At 47.6% G+C, this 18,148-nt stretch overlaps 2 protein-coding genes across 3 annotated transcripts in view; one reads left to right on the forward strand and one right to left on the reverse strand.

Moving 5' to 3' along the window:
- LOC119436963 (chitotriosidase-1) overlaps positions 1 to 17,314 on the reverse strand; it is a 42,376-nt gene extending 25,062 nt beyond the window's left edge. The window contains exons 1-7 of one of the 2 annotated variants that reach the window (XM_037704011.2): positions 17,034 to 17,311; positions 16,539 to 16,809; positions 16,342 to 16,459; positions 16,153 to 16,277; positions 11,765 to 11,894; positions 10,779 to 10,949; positions 3,077 to 3,196 (exon numbers count right to left, since the gene is read on the reverse strand). In XM_037704011.2, the coding sequence (XP_037559939.1) occupies positions 3,077 to 3,196; positions 10,779 to 10,949; positions 11,765 to 11,894; positions 16,153 to 16,277; positions 16,342 to 16,459; positions 16,539 to 16,809; positions 17,034 to 17,061 (963 nt within the window). In that variant the 5' untranslated portion in view covers positions 17,062 to 17,311. Of the gene's footprint in view, positions 1 to 3,076; positions 3,197 to 10,778; positions 10,950 to 11,764; positions 11,895 to 16,152; positions 16,278 to 16,341; positions 16,460 to 16,538; positions 16,810 to 17,033 lie in introns of both variants that reach the window. The other variant, XM_037704012.2, reaches the window with a different exon arrangement.
- A 261-nt stretch (positions 17,315 to 17,575) lies between these two features.
- LOC119436965 (uncharacterized) overlaps positions 17,576 to 18,148 on the forward strand; it is a 31,335-nt gene continuing 30,762 nt past the window's right edge. The window contains exon 1 of the mRNA XM_049660143.1: positions 17,576 to 17,842. Coding sequence (XP_049516100.1) covers positions 17,783 to 17,842 — 60 coding nt within the window. The 5' untranslated portion in view covers positions 17,576 to 17,782. The remainder of the gene's footprint in view (positions 17,843 to 18,148) is intronic.

Here is an 18,148-nt window from a genome sequence, read left to right on the forward strand (position 1 = left end):
AATTCACGACCGTCGAGCAATACAGGAATGTCCAAGGAAATTTTTCTTCCGTAATCAGCAGGTACTGTCGTCGTAGATGTATCGTCGATCCGCGTACGCGTCAGCAGGGGTCCTTGAGCACGTCCAGACTGAGCGGCCTCGCCCCCGAAGGCCGCTGTGGTTAGTTTTCCCGGCGCGGGCTGGGCGACCGACCCTGCACCACGCTCGAATATGTACGGCGAGTCGGAGAAAACCGCCGCGGCGAAGGGGAGCGTGACTGGTGTCGAGCTGATGAGGATCCGCGCTGCTGGGCAACGTATTCTTCAATTGCAGGGGGACGCTGGCCGAACCTAGGTCGCGGCGAGTTTGTTGGGAATCCGCGTAGTCCGAGCTCTCGATATGAGCACTGTCGGTAGACATGCCCAGCTTCGCCACAGTGAAAGCAAAGGGGACGGCGATCAGGTGCCCGCCACACGTCTGATTTTCTTGGGGCCTCCTGTCGGTTGTCGTGGTAATACGAGGCCGCTTGGTCGGGCGGTAGTATGGCCGGGGACGCGGTGCGAAACGGGGAGGAAGGTGGTGCAGGTTGCCGCAAAGCTTGCGAATATGACATACGGGGGCTGTTAGTTCTTACCGGTTGAGCTTCCGTGTTGAAGGGTGGTTCTCTTAGCGCATGCTGGACTTCGTCACGGACAACGCTGGACAAAGAGCTGAGCGTCGGCTGTGAAGGTACCGACAGTTTCTGGAGTTCTTCGCGGATGACGGAACGGATGAGCTCTCGGAAGAAATCGACGTGGCCCCCGAGAGCTCCGAAGAAGTCCGTAGGTGAGGCAGCGTTCACTTGGCGTTCGTATGATGTTGCCCGCTGCCGAAGAGTCTGTTCCATGGTGACGGCCTCGGAAAGAAATTCTGACACAGTCTTGGGAGGACTGCGTACGAGACCACCGAACAGCTGCTCTTTCACTCCGCGCATCAGGTACCGCACCTTCTTTTCTTCTGACATGCTGGGGTCGGCTCGTCGAAAGAGACGCGTCATGTCCTCGACATACATTGCGACACCTTCGTTCGGCATTTGAATACGGGACTGGAGATCACGCTCAGCTCGTTCTCGGCGATCAGGGCTCGCATAGGTCTCAAAAAGACGGCGTTTGAATTCTTCCCATGAAGTTAGGGTATCTGCACGGTTCTCATACCAAACACGTGCGCCATCGTTAAGGCTGAAATATCCGTTTTTCAGTTTGTCTACATCGTCCCACTTGTTGAACGCGGCAACACGTTCATAGTGCACCAGCCAATCTTCAACATCCTCATGCATGGCACCGTGGAAGGGATTCGGTGTTCGCGGATTGAGTAGCGTACAATGAATCGGCGTAGTACCTTCCATACCGGTTGGGGTGGTCGGAGCTGCCATTGTCTCTGGGAGGAGTCCAAACTCAGGGGCTTGTCCACGGATCCTTCTGCTGGCGCGGTGTACAGGCGTAACCACCGGTACGGGACTGGAGCTCCTGCTGCTCGGAGGGGTTTGGTGCATAGATTAGATTACCCAGCACCTCCACCAGTTTGTCACGCGCTAAGGCAAGCGCAAGCAACAGTACCAGCAGCCAGACACGAAGAATGCCAGACACGAAGGAAGACGGTTCTCCAGCTGGCGCGGGATCTTCGACTTCGTCGTCTTCTCCGTTCTTGCTGGGCACCCAATGATGATTGTTGGCTGGCTCAAAACACCAGGTGGCAATATATTGTCAGGCACGTACAGCCGCCAAGCACATGGCTGCGTTGGGCAACGTCCTTTTCCTATAAGTTCGGAGAAACCGAATACGGCCCCAGCTTGGCTATAGAACACGCACTAGCCGTATAAGAGGCGGGTTTATCGTGAACAGAAACGGTGAATTTCGGTAAATCAAAAAGATTACTATCATCATCATCGACAGAAGCTGACCCCCCCCTCATAAAAAACCTGGATCCGCCCCTGCATCAGTGTACGTTGAAGCAATCGCAGAGGGTATATTGAAGGCCACGACGTTATCTGTGAATATCGGTGTGGGGACAGCCACTTGTGCCTTCATCCACCTCATCTTCCCTTTCCATACTGTGAGCCATGTTGAGATTGGCAACTTGCAACAATCTCAACATGCGATGGCGATTTTAATGCACTGCACAGCAAGCACTGCGAAGTCACCATTTTGAACAGTGACACGTGGTGGTCAACATATCGCGACACCTCAGGACAGTGCCACATCAGTAATTCACTACTGCAGTTTTTGGACGTAACAAATAGGAAGCTAATAAACATAGTCTTATGGGAACTAAGCAGGTCTGGTATTTCAATGTGTAAGAGCCAGGAAAATGTAACCAACAGAGACATATCAATAAGGTTCTACTGTAGTTCAAAAGTGGCTTCACAAAATTCTGGCCCTCTTTAAAAATTTGGAGGACGCTTAAGCTTCGCCTAAGAGTGGTACGCGATAGCATTCAAAGATCCCTGAGTGCTTCTCATGCTTCCCGGCAACTGCAGCTTATGTAACCGTAATGTTATCGGGAAACGCTGGTGGTGAACGCTATGAACGAAGGCGAGCTTTCTGGTAGAAACACAGCCTCTTGCATGCGCCGATCTTCAATTATTTTATCGCACTTTTAATATTTCAGTCTGAGAAGATTTAAAATATAAGGCATGGGCTGTTGGTGTATTGTTTCATGACATTTATTTGTAGGCCGTCATTCTCAAAATTCCAGGTCATACCTTTAAAAAGAATTTAAGACAAGGTATGCAAAACTTTAGTTCCGTATAAAATAAATACGGCAATTTTTGCTGACAAGACGCCAATGCTGGCTACGGCGCCGACACCGACACGAGATTTTTTTCCACATGAGGCCCTTAATGCTTTCGCGTTAAACCACACAGCATGCAATCATGTATGCAAAATTCGGTTACTTAAAAGAAGAGCAGTTACATGTCGCATCCATTTGTTTGGAAAAGTAAACAGATTATTTCTAACAAATCTATCCTAGTTAAAAAACATTCAATGCCTGATAGAATGTGCCAAACCGCAAATAAAAACAGCCTAGTCATTTTAATTAAGTTTTTATGCAAAAGTACCTTCAGTTCAACACTGCTGATGTCATCATAGCTTATCCAATGTTTCTTGTTGACCACGTATGGAACTTTTGACTGCTTATCAAATATCCTTTTTCCTCCATCTGCAATCACTTGGCAAACCTGCAATGCATATTGGAAGAAAACTATAGCAATGCTATTAAACACAATTTTCTCAATTAAGTATTGCTCACATAGCTATGTTACTTAAGAAACTGCTAATTTCTCAAAAGGTATATAACAAAGGAGTCCTCCCAAAGATAAGCAGCAACAAGCTTGGCTACACAGTAACTCTGCAAACAGAGTTAGTGCTGACACGGTCTAAAACATGAAATAACCAACCTGTTCTGTCTTAAAAACAGCTGAAAGAAGCCACCTACAGTCAGGAATGGAACCTGAGGAAAAATTGCCGGAAAACTGAGCAAGTTGAGGTTTTGTGGCTGCAATTATCTTCCCCCAAAAATGAAACTCAGCCTGATGGTAGCAACAAGCACAATAGAGAAGAGTGCCTTGCCTCACATTTGCTCCTCCTGACAAGTCCCAGAGGAAACAATAAACTAACAAGTCTTTCTTTTCGTGGAATAAACATATAGTAGCAAGAAACTGCTCTTTGACCTTATCACAAAGTAAATAAAGCTTACAAACTTGTATGAAAATGGTAACAAAAAATAACCAATTGCTAAAGAAAACAAACAATCATTAGCCATTTATTTCACTATCAGAATTCCTCACTACTATCAGCCCAAAGCTTGCATAGGTCCCAGTGACACAATATGTTTATTCCCTTTCAGCTCTCAATTTTCCACAGCACTGATGGTGGTAATGGAAGGTCAATGTATTTTGCCAAAGATTTCTTTTATGTATTTCTCAAAACAGGTGCTAAGCACAGGATTTATAACTGGATATTACTCATTTCTGCTTGTCTTCAATTCTGCAATTGGGATATGTGCCCTAAAGTGATTAATAATAAAGTTAATTCGTGATTTTATTAGTCGGTTAACATCACTCGGCAATATGCCTTGCAACTGGTGTGCACGTGTTCAATACAGCTGATGTGACAGAATTGCGATAACTACCACAGCAGATTTTTAACAAGAATGTTTCCATTACGACAGGTAACCCACTAAATACCCCCCTCCCAGCCCATAGTCTTGATTACAGCTTTCTATTCAGTGAACAGCTTGTCAAGTTGTGAATTGTTGGATGAATATAGCCAGTGACAGGTCGACGCACTCACTCACACTCACTCATTTCAAAGGCGTGAGTGCGAGTGCAAGTGAGTGCCAGTGAGTGTGAGTGCAGGTAAGTGTGAGTGAGTGGAGGTGAGTGCCAGTGACCGTGAGTGGAAGTGAGTGCGAGTGCACGTGAGTGCCAGTGAGTGTGAGTGGAGGTGAGTTTGAGTGAGTGCAGGTGAGTGTGAGTGAGTGGAAGTGAGTGCCAGTGAGTGTGAGTGGAGGTGAGTGTGAGTGAGTGCAGGTGAGTGTGAGTGAGTGGAGGTGAGTGTGAGTGGAGGTGAGTGTGAGTGGAGGTGAGTGTGAGTGGAGGTGAGAGCCAATGAGTGTCAGTGGAAGTGAGTGTGAACGTGGTGAGTGGCTGTAAGCGTGAGTGGATATGAGTGTGAACGTGGTGAGTGCTTCTAGGTGTATAGAGGTGAGTGTGAACATGAGTGTGAGTGCAGGTGAGTGTGAACATGAGTGACTGCTTGTGAGTGGAAGTGAGTGTGAACGTGGTGAGTGCTTGTACGAATAGCAGAGGTGATATCAGTTCACCTTGCTTGTGGAAAAATGGAGGCGCGTTGTGTGTACAAGCTCACTCGCGGTGATGACTTATCGCGCTAGCAGATTGTGCATGCCAAGATAGAAATGGCTCACTAAGGTTGTAATAATCCAAGGTTCAGGAATGAGTGAGACAATGTACAATGAAATGAGTGGATATATTATATTGTGGTAGCAATTATATGGACACTCCAAGCGAACTTCTGCCATGGTCGTGGACATCGTTGTGAGGTTCCGTACAAAGTCCAAACACGGTAAAATCGTCCGCCGCGTACCAGCGGTACGCTGCGTATGCGAGTGCAAGCTGGCGAGGGTCAGCCAACATCTGCTGCTCAATCTCGCGCACGCAATGCGGGGTGGAAGCGCGCTGCTTCTGTCGCGCGTCAGGCATGGGGGGGGGGGTCGTCTTGCTCCGGCGGCGGCCACGTGGGTGTCGTATCTCGAAAGCGATCTGCGACGTGGAAAGTGCGCACCCGCGCGGGCCTCCTCTTCGAAGCGATTTGTAACGTGAACAATGTTTAACTAGAGCCGGTAACTTCGTATGCGCTCGACGTTTAGTTCGCTTTGAAGCGAGAGGCGGCACGAAGGTCAATTCGCTCGCGGCTATAGCTGTGCCTCCTTACTCCAGCGTTCTGACAGCGAGTTTCCGCGGTGATCGAGCGAGATGCGTTCATGTTTACCTGTGCGTGCGTGACACCGTGCTTGTCTATTTAGTTAGTAGGTGAATGTTTACAAGTTTATACGGCCCATTAAACTACTATCCTTGCTTCGTTTAACTCTCTACTACAGTGGAATCTCGATGATACGAATCTCACGGGGTCACGAAAAATATTCGTATTAGCCGAAATTCGTATCATCGAAACACAATTAAAACTAGCTAAATTAAAGAGTCGGAGGTGAACTCACTCAGACACACGCACGTAAAAAGCATTTACAGTATAGATTACTTATAACGTAACTGTTTATAGTGCAGAACAGGCTACAACGCAGCTTTTTCCGACTCCAGTTTACCCTCCCATAGAACTCCATGTATACGCATACCCCTTACAGTGCAGCCGCGTGAGACGAAATACCGGTTATAATGCGGCTTCCGCTGGAAAATCTCGCCGGCAAGGGTGGTAGCGAGCACGCTTCCCAATGATCGAGGTGCGCACACCGACGGGAGAGGAGATCAATGAGGACGATGCGGAGGAGGAGCATGAGACGTGCAGCATGAGTCCAAGGGCGATAAAATTGTCGCCGCACGCCGTATGTGCGAGTGAAAGCGCACCTTTCGCACGGGGGACGCGCGACTTCCTTCACGGCCGGGCGCGCCAGTCGAGCCCGGCCCTGCTTCCGTCGCGCGAAAGGCCGGAGGGGGGGGGGGGGTATGGGAGGGGGGGGGGCGACGCTGTGCTGTGGGGCACCAAATGCGTATCTTGCAACCGAGCGCAAGGGTAACTGGCGACGCAATCTCCCACGCGAAAGGAGCAAAGCGAGAAAGCAGCGCAGGAGGGAGGGAGGGAAGGAGGGAGGGGGGGCGGCATCTACTCTGCCAACAAATGCGTTCTTGTACTTTGCGCCTGTGCCGGCTGTCGGGGTTGAGCGCGCACCGTATCTTGAAAGCAAACTCCACACGGCTCTGACCTTTGTATGCGCTGTGCTTAGGCCGCTCAGTTTCCGTTGAAGCGATAGACCGCACTTCCCCACGCCTGCGGGGGGAAAAGCGTAAAAGCAAGAAAAGCGCCACCGCGTCAAACTCTTCGCGCCCAGTCGCGGCCTCCGCGCTGTCCGGCGCCGCGTTCGCGCCTCCGCACCAAAAGAGAAAAGGAGAAAGCGCGTGACTGCGCGCTGTTCTCTTTCGTGGCCGTCGGTGGGGCGGCGTTTATTCGTATCAACCGACGCGGGTCGTAAATCGATTCGTAACAACCGTTCTCTAGCACGTTGCAAAGTAATGGGGCTCGGCCGGGACCACAGAAAAATTGTAATTTGCTATCGCAATCGAAGCTTCGCCTGTCGGGCGAAACTGCGACATTTTCTTTAATATGCCAGGGAATATGTATGGGGTGGAGCGCTGATGGCAGGCATATCCAAATCATGACCGGCAAATTTTGGCTTGACTTCCACTGAGTGAAGACACTTAATACCGTGTGATTTGCTACACCTTCGTTGGTCATCCGCCTTCAGAGGGTGGAATGGCTCCTCATTTTCTTCCTGCTTCCCTCTTAAACGTACACATACAGGCCCCTTATATAAACAGGCAGAGCGGAAGAGGGACTAGCCAAGCTATCACAGAGTAACAGACACGCACGCTTGCATACATGTAGAAAAGGCGAAGATGCAATGATAGATACCGCTTTGTTCTCCCTTTTGTGTTTGTTTCGGCGTTAAGTGGTTGACTAAGTATACGGACAGTCAATCTCTCCCACTATTTCTCGCTCTCTTGGCTCCATCCGACCGAAGGGGAGCTTAGCGCACATGGGCGGCAAGCATGCACACGTCTAATGTCAATGACAGAGAGAGGTTGGGGCTGACGTCAATGTTTATGTCACCATGAATAAATTGAAACGAAAACTTTAGTCATGCTAGTTTTGCTCTACTTTGCAGTGTTAATAAACCAGCTCTCTTTAATAATTCAGTCAATGAATCCGTTAACTTGTACTTATTAAAACACAACCTTATTGCCTTCCTCTGCACCCCTTCCATTCTTGCAATGAGTTTATTTGCGTACAAAAACCAAACAATATTGGCGTGCTCCAGCACTGTTCGAACAAGCATATTGTAGGCCAGCAAATTTTATTTGGGGGTGCAAGATGAAGGTGTCTTCTCAGAAAGAAGAGTCGCTTTAGTGCTCAGCATGTACATTGATTTCCACTTGAGGTTATTTTGTTAACATGGCTTTCCCATCGGAGAGCGTATGTTAAAGTGACACCTAAATATTTATGCTGAAATGCACAAGTGAGAGGTGTGTCATTAATAATGTAAGCAAACTCAGATATCTGTTTCTTTCTTACTGTTAGCGTTACAGATTTTTGGGCATTTAGAGTCATCTGCCACTCCTGACACCAAGAAAAGGCAGAATTTTATATATGGTGACTATCATTGTGATTAATTTCGCGGTACGAAATACAATAGTCAGCAAACAGACGTGTAATCGGGAAGGCAAATCTTTTATGTATATTAAAAATAAAACTGGGTCCAAAACACTGCCTTGGTGCGGGCGACCGCTGCAGCTGGGCAAAGTACAAACGCTGAGTAGAAGCTGCCCCCCCTCCCCCCTTTATCCCGCGCTGCCTTTCCACTTTGCTCCTTTTTCGATGCAACAAGTGCTAAATTGGAAGCTTCGTTATGAATATACACGAATTGTGAGCGGTATTGCTCGGCACAGTGACTCATGAGTGCACTCACTCACAGTCGCACTCATTTCAAAGGGGTGAGTGCGAGTGAGTGCCATTGAATGTGAGTGGAAGTGAGTGCCAGTGAGTGTGAGTGCAGGTGAGTGCCAGTGAATGTGAGTGCAGGTGAGTGTGAGTGCAGGTGAGTGCGAGTGCGAGTGCAGGTGAGCGCCAGTGACCCCAAATCTCCCCGGTTTTCCTCTTTAAAAATAGCACTCAATTTTTACCCCCTCCCCCAAAAAAAAAAAATTTTAAATGAATATAAAGCCTGAAAACAAAGGACCTATAGTGATAATGATGGAGATTGGGCATAAATAAGTTTGTATTCTGTCAAGGTACGGTTTGCTTGGACAAAGCAGCCAAGCCGACTTCCAGCTCGTGCAGTGCTCCTTCACCACCTCATCTTCTTCGCGCTCAAGGCACCGTTATCACATTCATGCACATGCGCCGTGTAACAATATCGTCAGTCCCATCAGGGTCGACTTAACGGAAGTCAACTGTATAAAGATATCACCATTTCAGCTGTTGGTCACTATAGCATAAACCTTTTCCCCTCAATGACTGTACAATTACAGTAGCATATTTAGACATTACAATACCTGCCAACCTTCCCAATTGGTCAGGAAGACTCCTGAATTCTGACCAATCCTCCAGATTGTATGGACATGGCGATAAATCTCTGGGAAAACTGCCCCAATCCCAACGTGAAGAAAAAAGAAAAGAAAAAATGTGTCATCTAGCACAGCCACATCATAATTGCTATTAGGCACTAGGTAGCTAGCAAAACTCAGATTTAAATCCAAGCCCTCTGTGTGTAGATAGTGTATAGTTCGGATGACTGAGACAGGCTTTGAGGAGCGTGAGTGAGCCAAAGGTCTAATATACAACTGTTCACATGCCGTCTCCGGTCACAGTACGAGCACTGAGACACCTAATAACTGTACTGGCAGCCATTCAGAGCTGTTTCTGATGTTGCTGTGGCACAGAGAAGAAAAAAATCTAAATTCCTTTTTTCTTTTGTCACTGTTTGACGGTTAAAATGAGTGCGTAAAGTAGCACCCACATTAAAAATTTCATACTTTACGTATATCATATTATAGTACATGTTCATGCTTTGAACAATAAGTTTAGTACAGTGTAGACCACTTATAACCTAAGTCGCCGGAGTCGCGAATATCCGCACTTAAGCGGTACCGCACTATAACCAAAGCAACAATTTTCAAGGCCCACACATATGCAAAACATATGCACCGAGCCGCCACGCGTATGCGACAGTGGAGGAATGCGGCTAGAACGTTTGCATTAAACTTACAGTCGAATCTCGTTAATTCGAACCATATCACGCGGCGGCGCCTCCGACCGGCATTGCTCCGGCACTGCCATAGAGTAAAAGCTTAGGAGAGACCCCTCAATGTCGTGCGCGAACAAAACAAAAAAAAAGAAAGAAAAAAAAACGCGACGGAAATTTCACCCTCTCTCAAATGGCAAGGTCGCCGATTCTGCGTTGCGCCGGAACATGCGTGTACGTGCCGACGTCTCAGCCACGTTACTGTAGCCACGCGTCGAAAATGGCAATGAACACTTCTTTCTCCTTTATGCGTCCTCCACTTTCTAGTCACGTGTTGATCTTGCACACTGCGGCTGCGGCGCAGAGGGAAGCAGCGGCGCTGTCCCAGGCCGGCGAACGAAACTGCCCCCCATGCCAGCAAATGCCCGCTTCCCGATAACGGCAGAAAACGAAACTTCGGGGAGCTGGCGCGAGCGGCGGCGCCTGCACGGCGGCGGGCGCGCACGGTGGCAGTCGAAAGTGAGGGAGCTACGAGGAGGGCGAGGGGAGCCACCGAAGCGGCGGAGTTGCCGAAGCGAAATCTGCTTCCCTCCGCCCTTCTCCCTCAAATTGCACGATCTCACGCGTGTGCCCTTCGCCATGCCGTGCCGGCACCGCCCGCTCCCTGAAGTTTCGTTTACTACCGTTATCGTGAAGCAAGCATTGGCCGGCGTTGGCAGTTTAGTGGCCCTCGCTCGCTATGTGCGCCGTGATATTTAACGACTCGCACTCAAGATTCTGGTTTCAGCCTCACTGGCTGTTCGTTTGCACCACGTGCCCTTCTCCTCCACTTCGTCTCTCTTTGTTGCTCGAGCACTCCTTGGGGCGCCCGTTTGAGGGGAGCGTTCGCCATCTCCGCTGACTTCCGTACTCCCAGGCAGCCGTACTGTAACCGGTATTTCGTTTCCCGCAACTGCACTATAAGCGATACGTGTATACATGGAGTGCTATGGGAAAATTAACGGGAGTCTGAAAAGACCGCACTATATCCGGTCCTGCTCTATAAGCTGTTACGTTATAAGTGGTCTATACTGTATTAGGGCAATTTCATTACATGATTCTGGCTCTGTTGCCCATATTGTGCAAACTGACATATGACGGTCAACACCCAATATCACAGGAATGAGAAAAGCAAACTTGCAGTCACTGAATATGTCTTCAAAGGATACTTCCTCACAATGTGCCCCCTTTACATTTGAAAGCTTCAGCAGCACAAGATTAACACTTACCTCGGGATAGGTAATGTATCCTCCTCCTTCAGCAGCTTTCCCAAAGGTGAGGCATGAAACACCATGCCACAGTTTATGACCAAGTCTCCAGACCAAGCCATATGTCGGTATACCAACAACTATCTTTGACTTCGGCATCCCTTTGGAGACCCAAAGTTTAGCTGAAGATGCCTAGTAGCAAGAAAAAAGAAAAAAAATCAAATTATAGTTTTTGTGCGCACCTTGTGAATACAGATGAAAAATGCAAAAAAAAGCAACAACCAAGTTTAAGAAATTTAGCAAGATTTTTTAAGTACATGATATAGTGAACCATACATGCTTATAAATACAGTAAAAGGTATTTCTGTACTCAAACCAGTCTTCCATCAGGCCAGGTGCTACTACAAAATGACATTTTTTTCTGCACCAAAAACTAAGGACACTAAAAATTATTAGGTTAAGCTATATTTGTAAATTACACTGCTGTAGTTATGCTACAGCCACGTTTCTTGTGAGGAGACTCGGCAAACCAGGGAAGGCACAAAAATGAGGTGGGTGGCAGCAGCACCATGAAGTTTTCACACCAGCTTGCTGTGTCCACGAATTTTGGCAGCCTTTACATGGTTCTAGTTAATTGTTCATCTGTAAGAAAGGTCTAGGCTGCATTCTAAAATAACCAAGGAGTAAGCCTAGCAAGTTTTGAGGACGTTTTCTGCGCAATAACATCAGACTGCCGCTTAGATTGCAGCACGAAATTCGAGAGGGATGATTGGCTTTCATTTTCTCCAGTAATAATCAGCCTTTTCCAGCCAAGTGAATGAATATAGTGTTTTGAAAAAATACTCAACCAGTCTCAATCGAACTGATTTAGTGTAGATATTTAGTGTCCCTTTAAGTCATGTTCAAATACACAGATTCAGAGCGCTGTGAAAAGATGCCAATGTCACCAACAAAATACACATAATAAACAAAAAGCTCGAAGTAAAGAAATGAGGAAAAGTATTAACCATATTCAGAGTAGCAAAGTAACCAATCTCCTTCCTTCTTCCATGGAGAGGACTGTTGTGCCCAGAGAAGGGATAATACCACTTGAAAATATGTAGGTCATATGTCATGAGGTTGATGAAGTCCACGTATCTGAAATTAAATTACAAGAGAAAGAATTTGCAACGCACTATGCACATTTTACCTAGCACAACCATGATGTGATGGCATGTCTTAACACTAACACAATGTTAAGCACAAGCTATAAATGCCATTCAACAGAAGCTGAGTACAAAAAGTGCTCTACCACAATAGCAATGTTAAGCAGCAATGCATAAGTGAACCGATAACTTACCACTCTCACCTCTAGATAGACTCTCACCTAGTCAGCTTATGGGAAGAGAGGCGGAAACTCGTGAAGAGGTGGAAAAGACAGCGCCTAAACAAACACCTAAGACAACGCATCGCTCTATTGGCAGAGCAAGCCCAAGGCCACGCCAACGAGCTAGCTAAAAACGAGTGGGCGACCTTCTGCGGAAACCTATCTGGGACACTGGGAACGGCCAGTACGTGGCGAATACTCCGGAGTATGCTATACCCAATGAGCACACGTACTGAGAATAACAAGAAGCTCCAAATTATAGCAGACAATTTCGAGGGTACAGATCAAGAACTAGTCGACGTCCTTCAGAACAAATACATAGGACCCTCACCCGCGACGGCATCACCCTACACGGCGAGACCATACGCGGGAGAGGCCAACCCTAAATTAGACGAAGAAATAACGTACGCGGAAGTGTACGAAGCGGCGCAAGCCGCAGTTAAAAACTCGGCACCGGGCCCAGACACAATCACAAATTCAATGATTCGAAACATGGATTCGGTGGCCCTAGCGAAAATAACAAAGGTTTTCAATAGCGAGTACTGGGCCAAGGGAGATTTGCCCCAAGAATGGAAATTGGCTAAAATAATCATGATCCCCAAACCGAAAAAGAATCCCTCGATTGATACCCTCCGGCCGGTATCGCTCACGTCCTGCCTCGGTAAGCTCTATGAGAGGGTGATCCACAGCAGACTACAGCGATACCTGGAAGAGCGGAGCTGGTTCCCAGACTTCAGGATAGGATTTCGCACAGGTTTATCGTGTCAAGACGCGTTCCTCCTACTAAGGGACGAGATTCTAACCAATATTCCGTACGGTGACGAGAGACTAGTCCTAGCACTAGACCTCAAAGGAGCCTTCGACAATGTCTCTCACGGCGCAATACTCGAGGAACTCGAACGTTCGGGTTGTGGTGAGCGCACCTACAATTACATTAGGGCATTTCTTTCCAACCGCGAGGCCAGCATCAGTATTGGCCAAATCACATCGCAGATATTTAAAATGCCGAGCAAAGGAACCCCTCAAGGAGCGATAATATCTCCTCTGCTCTTCAACATGGCGATGTGTCGCCTCGCGCGCGATCTCGATCGGATACCCGACCTAGGTTGCACGCTTTACGCTGACGATATCACGCTGTGGGCGAGCAGAGGTTCCCTAGGGGAAAAAGAATACACGCTCCAAACCGCGGTATTAGCGGTGGAGAAATTTTCCCGAACGAGCGGGCTGAAGTGCGCGCCCGAAAAATCCGAGGTCATCTGGATACACGCGAAAGGCTACAAATCCAGAGGGTCGATTAACATTGTGGTTGAGGGCCAAAAGGTCCGAGAGGTACCTACGATGCGAGTCCTGGGTTTGTGGCTTCAGAGCGACGGGAGAGCAGCACAGACGCTCAAAACCATCAAATCCGCAACCCACAACATAGCCCAAATGATACGTCGAGTGACGTATAGAAAGGCGGGAATGCGAGAAATCGATACCCTAAGGCTCGTACAGGCCTTAGTGATTAGTCGAATCACATATGGCTTGCCCTACCAAATCCTGAACAGGGAAGAGGAGAGGCAGGCCAACACGATAATTCGAACAGCTTTCAAGGCGGCTCTGGGCCTGCCTAAATCTACCTCCACGGAGCGCATGCTAGCTTTGGGAGTACACAATACTTTCGACGAACTGAGGCAGGCCACTCTGATGCGACAGAGGGAGCGCCTCAGCTTCACAAAAACTGGTAGGGCAATATTGGCACGACTTAATATCCCAGCATACCCGATTCATCTCACCGAAGAGGCCGTACCTCTCCCTCCTTCGGTGAGATCCAAAATTACAGTAGCTCCAATTCCCAAGAATATGCATCCCGAGTACAACAAGGAAAGGCGCAAAGCACGCGCACAACATATTCAATCGATGTACTCCAATAACGCTAGGTACAATACGTACTACACGGACGCAGCTGCGTATGCAGAGGCTACCGGGCAGCGCTACCAAAGGAGGTACGCCCTGGCAGTCGTGAACGCGATCAGCCAGCAGCAAATTACCGCGTCGACCACGGCGGGCTCCCCCACCTCAGCCGAAATGTTAGCAGTGGCGATCGCGCTCGCTCACGCGGAGCGTTCGGAAAGGGACTCAGTCGTGGTCACTGACTCCCGGGAGACATGTTGCATGTTTCTTAAGGGGCACGTGACTGCGGCTAGCCTCGCGATAATCCCCAAATCGTTCAACCACCGCCATCGCCTACTCTGGTGCCCGGGACATTCGGGGGTACAGGGGAACGAACAGGCTAACGCTTTAGCTCGAGCGTCTACTAACCGAGCGATGGCGTCCTCTTCGAACCCCAACCCCTCACACTATCCCTCACAAAATCCCATCAATTTAAATGCAAAAGACATCCTTGCTCATCAGCGCGGAGTCCGCAGAAAATACCCGCCGCCTCACCCACAACTTAGCGGGGAAGAGGCCGCCGATTGGCGCAAAATACAGACCGGGGTATTCCCCCATCTAAAACTGCTAAATGCCATGTATCCCACCCGCTATAGGGCCACATGCCCTTGGTGCGGTGGCATACCTACACTAATACATGTGACCTGGGAGTGTAGTAAGCACCCTCATAGGCCCACTAATAATATCTCAATGGAGCAGTGGGAGGCACAGCTCGCCCGTTCCGACTTGGCAGGACAAAAGTCCTTAATTAGCCAGGTCAGGCAGGCGGCAGAGGCCAGTGGGGCCCTAGACTGAGGGGCTCCGACCACCGCTATACTTCAAATATTTTCCAACCAAATAAAGTTTCTATATATATATATACCAAGTTAATTTTACCTGTGTTAGACAAGCTAGCAAGCAGCCACAATATATTATTTTCTGAATTTATTTTCTAAAGTATACGAGTGCTATGAAATAGGGGGGGGGGGGGGGGGGGAAGAGAAAAAGCTTTACAGCACAGCAGGTTCTTGCTTTGCTTTTATTTATTTTATTTTTTTGGGGGGGGGGGGGGGCAGTAACTGACAAAGTTAGATGACCAGTTCACCCCTCCACATGACCATTTTGTTTCAAATAATCAGTAAAGAGGCATTCACAAGTGCTTATCATGACAAAACTATTATAAAAGACAACAGGGCAAAGAATAAAGAAAAAAAGGAGTGATAGATATGAGTGTTCACAGCAATAAGCCTGTTTATATTTGCCATAAGTTTGCAAGCAAGTTCAATGCACATTTGCAGTGATATCTTCCTCCTCAACTTGCATTTATGCATTTTCCCACCATCACTCCAATTACACTTCGTGCTCTTTTGTCGATAGGCAAATTATTTCATTCTGCAAATTAAACTCTCACAGTTTTCCATATATGACAAGCTCTTTATACAGCAAGTTCACTCTCACTGCATGGGTTATTAAAGAAATGACTAAACCCACGTGAGCTCTATGGTGCATGGTTTCAGTAAAATTACAATATGTGCTTTATCAAACATTTCTTAATGAATCAGTACATCCACAGTGCACAACTATGATTCGGTTTTTAAGAAGTCACCAACCTAATGCAAAAAGGTAAAGGCCTGGGGCGCGATCTTGTACGCGTTCCAAAATGGAACGGAGGCGTTCCGTTCCATCGAGCCGCACACGATTGATCAATTTCAACCGCGACGTTCAAATTGACCAATCGTGTGCGGCTCGATGGAACGGAACGCCTCCGTTCCATTTTGGAACGCGTACAAGATCGTGCCCCTGCTAGCTGTTGCCGGCAATGGCAGACACCACAGTACTTTTTTTTTTTTTTTTTTTTTTGCAATGCACATATACCTGATCTAAGCTATGAGATACATAAGGAGTACAATTATACATAAAAAATATAATGCCATTGGATTCAGTACTGCGACCCACATATCAGGGAATGCAAAGACAATGAATTAATTATCACACAAACTCCTATAACTCCTACAAGCCTTGGCTGAAAGAAAGAGAGAATGTATGCCTACAGCTAACTGTATAAACATCGCCAAACAAGGTCGGCAGAAGCAGGAAGTGCGAAAAGTTGTTTCTTACCTCTCAATCTCTTTAACGTCGTAAGAGGAGTTCACGATGACAGACTGTGCAGCAACTGCTGCTGATAGAATTAGTGCCTGTCGTCCTGAGGCAATGGCCTCATTGTCAAATGCGGTTCGCAATTTCTATAACAGAATGTCAGTGATCAACGCCCTATTCAGTTTAAAGAGTTTATACAGATCAGCATACCTGTAAAAGCCTAGTGAGGTGGGCTTTGCCGTTACGAATATCCATAGGAAATTCCCAGTCAATATCAATGCCATCTACATTATTTCTCCGTAGGGTTTCCACTACAGAAGCGACAAATCTGCCAAATTAGAAGGCAAGTGTATTTAAACAGTTCACAATGTCGCTGAATAACTGAAATAGAAAATGCAATGACCCACCTGTCGGCATTGGAAGGATCGGACACCATGTCGTGAAAACAGCGCGAATTGGCCCCTCCTCCCACTGAGAGCATGACTTTCAAAGAAGGATTACTTGCTTTGAGATTCGCTACAGCTTGATAGGACGAGTCCCCATCCGTGGACCCTTTGCTGAGGGTGTTGTTTTCGACTTCAGTGAAGCCCAAAATAAGATGTGTGCACAAGCTTGTGTCAAGATCATCCGGCCTGAGCTTGTCCTTATCCCATCTGTAGTAAGACACGGTCAAAAAACCTGCAGGAAACATGGCAGGGTACCATAAAACTAGTGTCTGCGCCGTTTCGCTGAATCCACCGATATGAAGCGCGTCTACGCTCACAGCAGGCTGCCCGCGACAAAATAGTGACAAAGACTATGACCCGAAACACCAGTATTCCAAACAACGCAGTTTCGAAAAACCGCTCAAGTTCGGTTACAGACATGTAAACAAAACGGCCATCAAAAGCATGAAAACATACCTTGGTTCTTGTTTGACATGGGCGTCATCAGACAAACAATCACTGAAGGTCGCAAAGCAGCGAAACCTTTCTTTTTGACGCTACACGCTTCACAGTTGCATGCAGCTGGCACTACTACGATCTTGTATTAAAGGCTCTTTGGCGGCCTTGATGCTTCGGGTGATTCGGGTTGCTCTAGGCTCAACAGCAGCACCACCACGATAGACAGCAAGCGCTGGCTCGATATGGCTCGAGATTGGCTCCGTTCTGAATACGACAGCCTGGCAGCCAGCCACGCAAAGATACTTGCATCCATGAAAAAACCATGGAGGAAGGAAAAAACAGTCGTTGGCGTACGCAAGCAATGTCTCGTTCGTGGGTTCGTACATTTGGGCTAGTTGTGTGCTGTTCTAAGCTGGTCTATACATTTATGTGATATCAACTGGAGTCATCTAGTTGAGCCGACGCTGTTTGCCATGTGTTTTGTATGATGTAGCGGTTTCGGTTTAGAAACACACATAATCCGCACCCAGGGGGCGCTGTTTGCAACTACGCCCACCTATATAAAGAGTTGTCACCTTGACGAATGCGTCTCGGTACCTTTTCCCAGTGTTCTTCTGTTTCCGTGCTTCTGTGACATCGTCAGTTGTTCGGCCGCCATGCCGATATAACAGTTTTGCATCAGTGCTTTGTGACCATAGAGTTTCTCACTATGTTATGTTTGTGACATCGGCTGTATTGCGTTTTTTCGCCGACGGCTTACTACCACAATGGCGGGATCTGCGTTCGCCACCTCCGTTCTCGATGCGCCGTTGTACGTCGCACGTTGGGTAGGAGAAGTGAAATACTTTGCACTTTGTGTTTCGTCAACAATGTCCGAATTTCTTTACGTGATAACCGCAACAATTATTGATGGTTGGGCTCTACTGTCTTGTTGTTTTTTTTTTTTTTTTTGTCAGCTTTATTTTTTATATGCGGGTTCTGCTTGTTTATAGTCTTTGTGGTTAACGTGGCAAAGTTCTGACTGGTGTTGTATAAGTCTGTTGCCAGTCTTAGGGGTCAACGTTGCCAGACTTGCCTGCCAATTTGACGGGGGAAAAACACCGCCAAATATAGCGTCCGCATTCACGCCGTTT

Source organism: Dermacentor silvarum, chromosome 1, assembly GCF_013339745.2.
Source record: "Dermacentor silvarum isolate Dsil-2018 chromosome 1, BIME_Dsil_1.4, whole genome shotgun sequence".
Taxonomy (NCBI): domain Eukaryota; kingdom Metazoa; phylum Arthropoda; class Arachnida; order Ixodida; family Ixodidae; genus Dermacentor; species Dermacentor silvarum.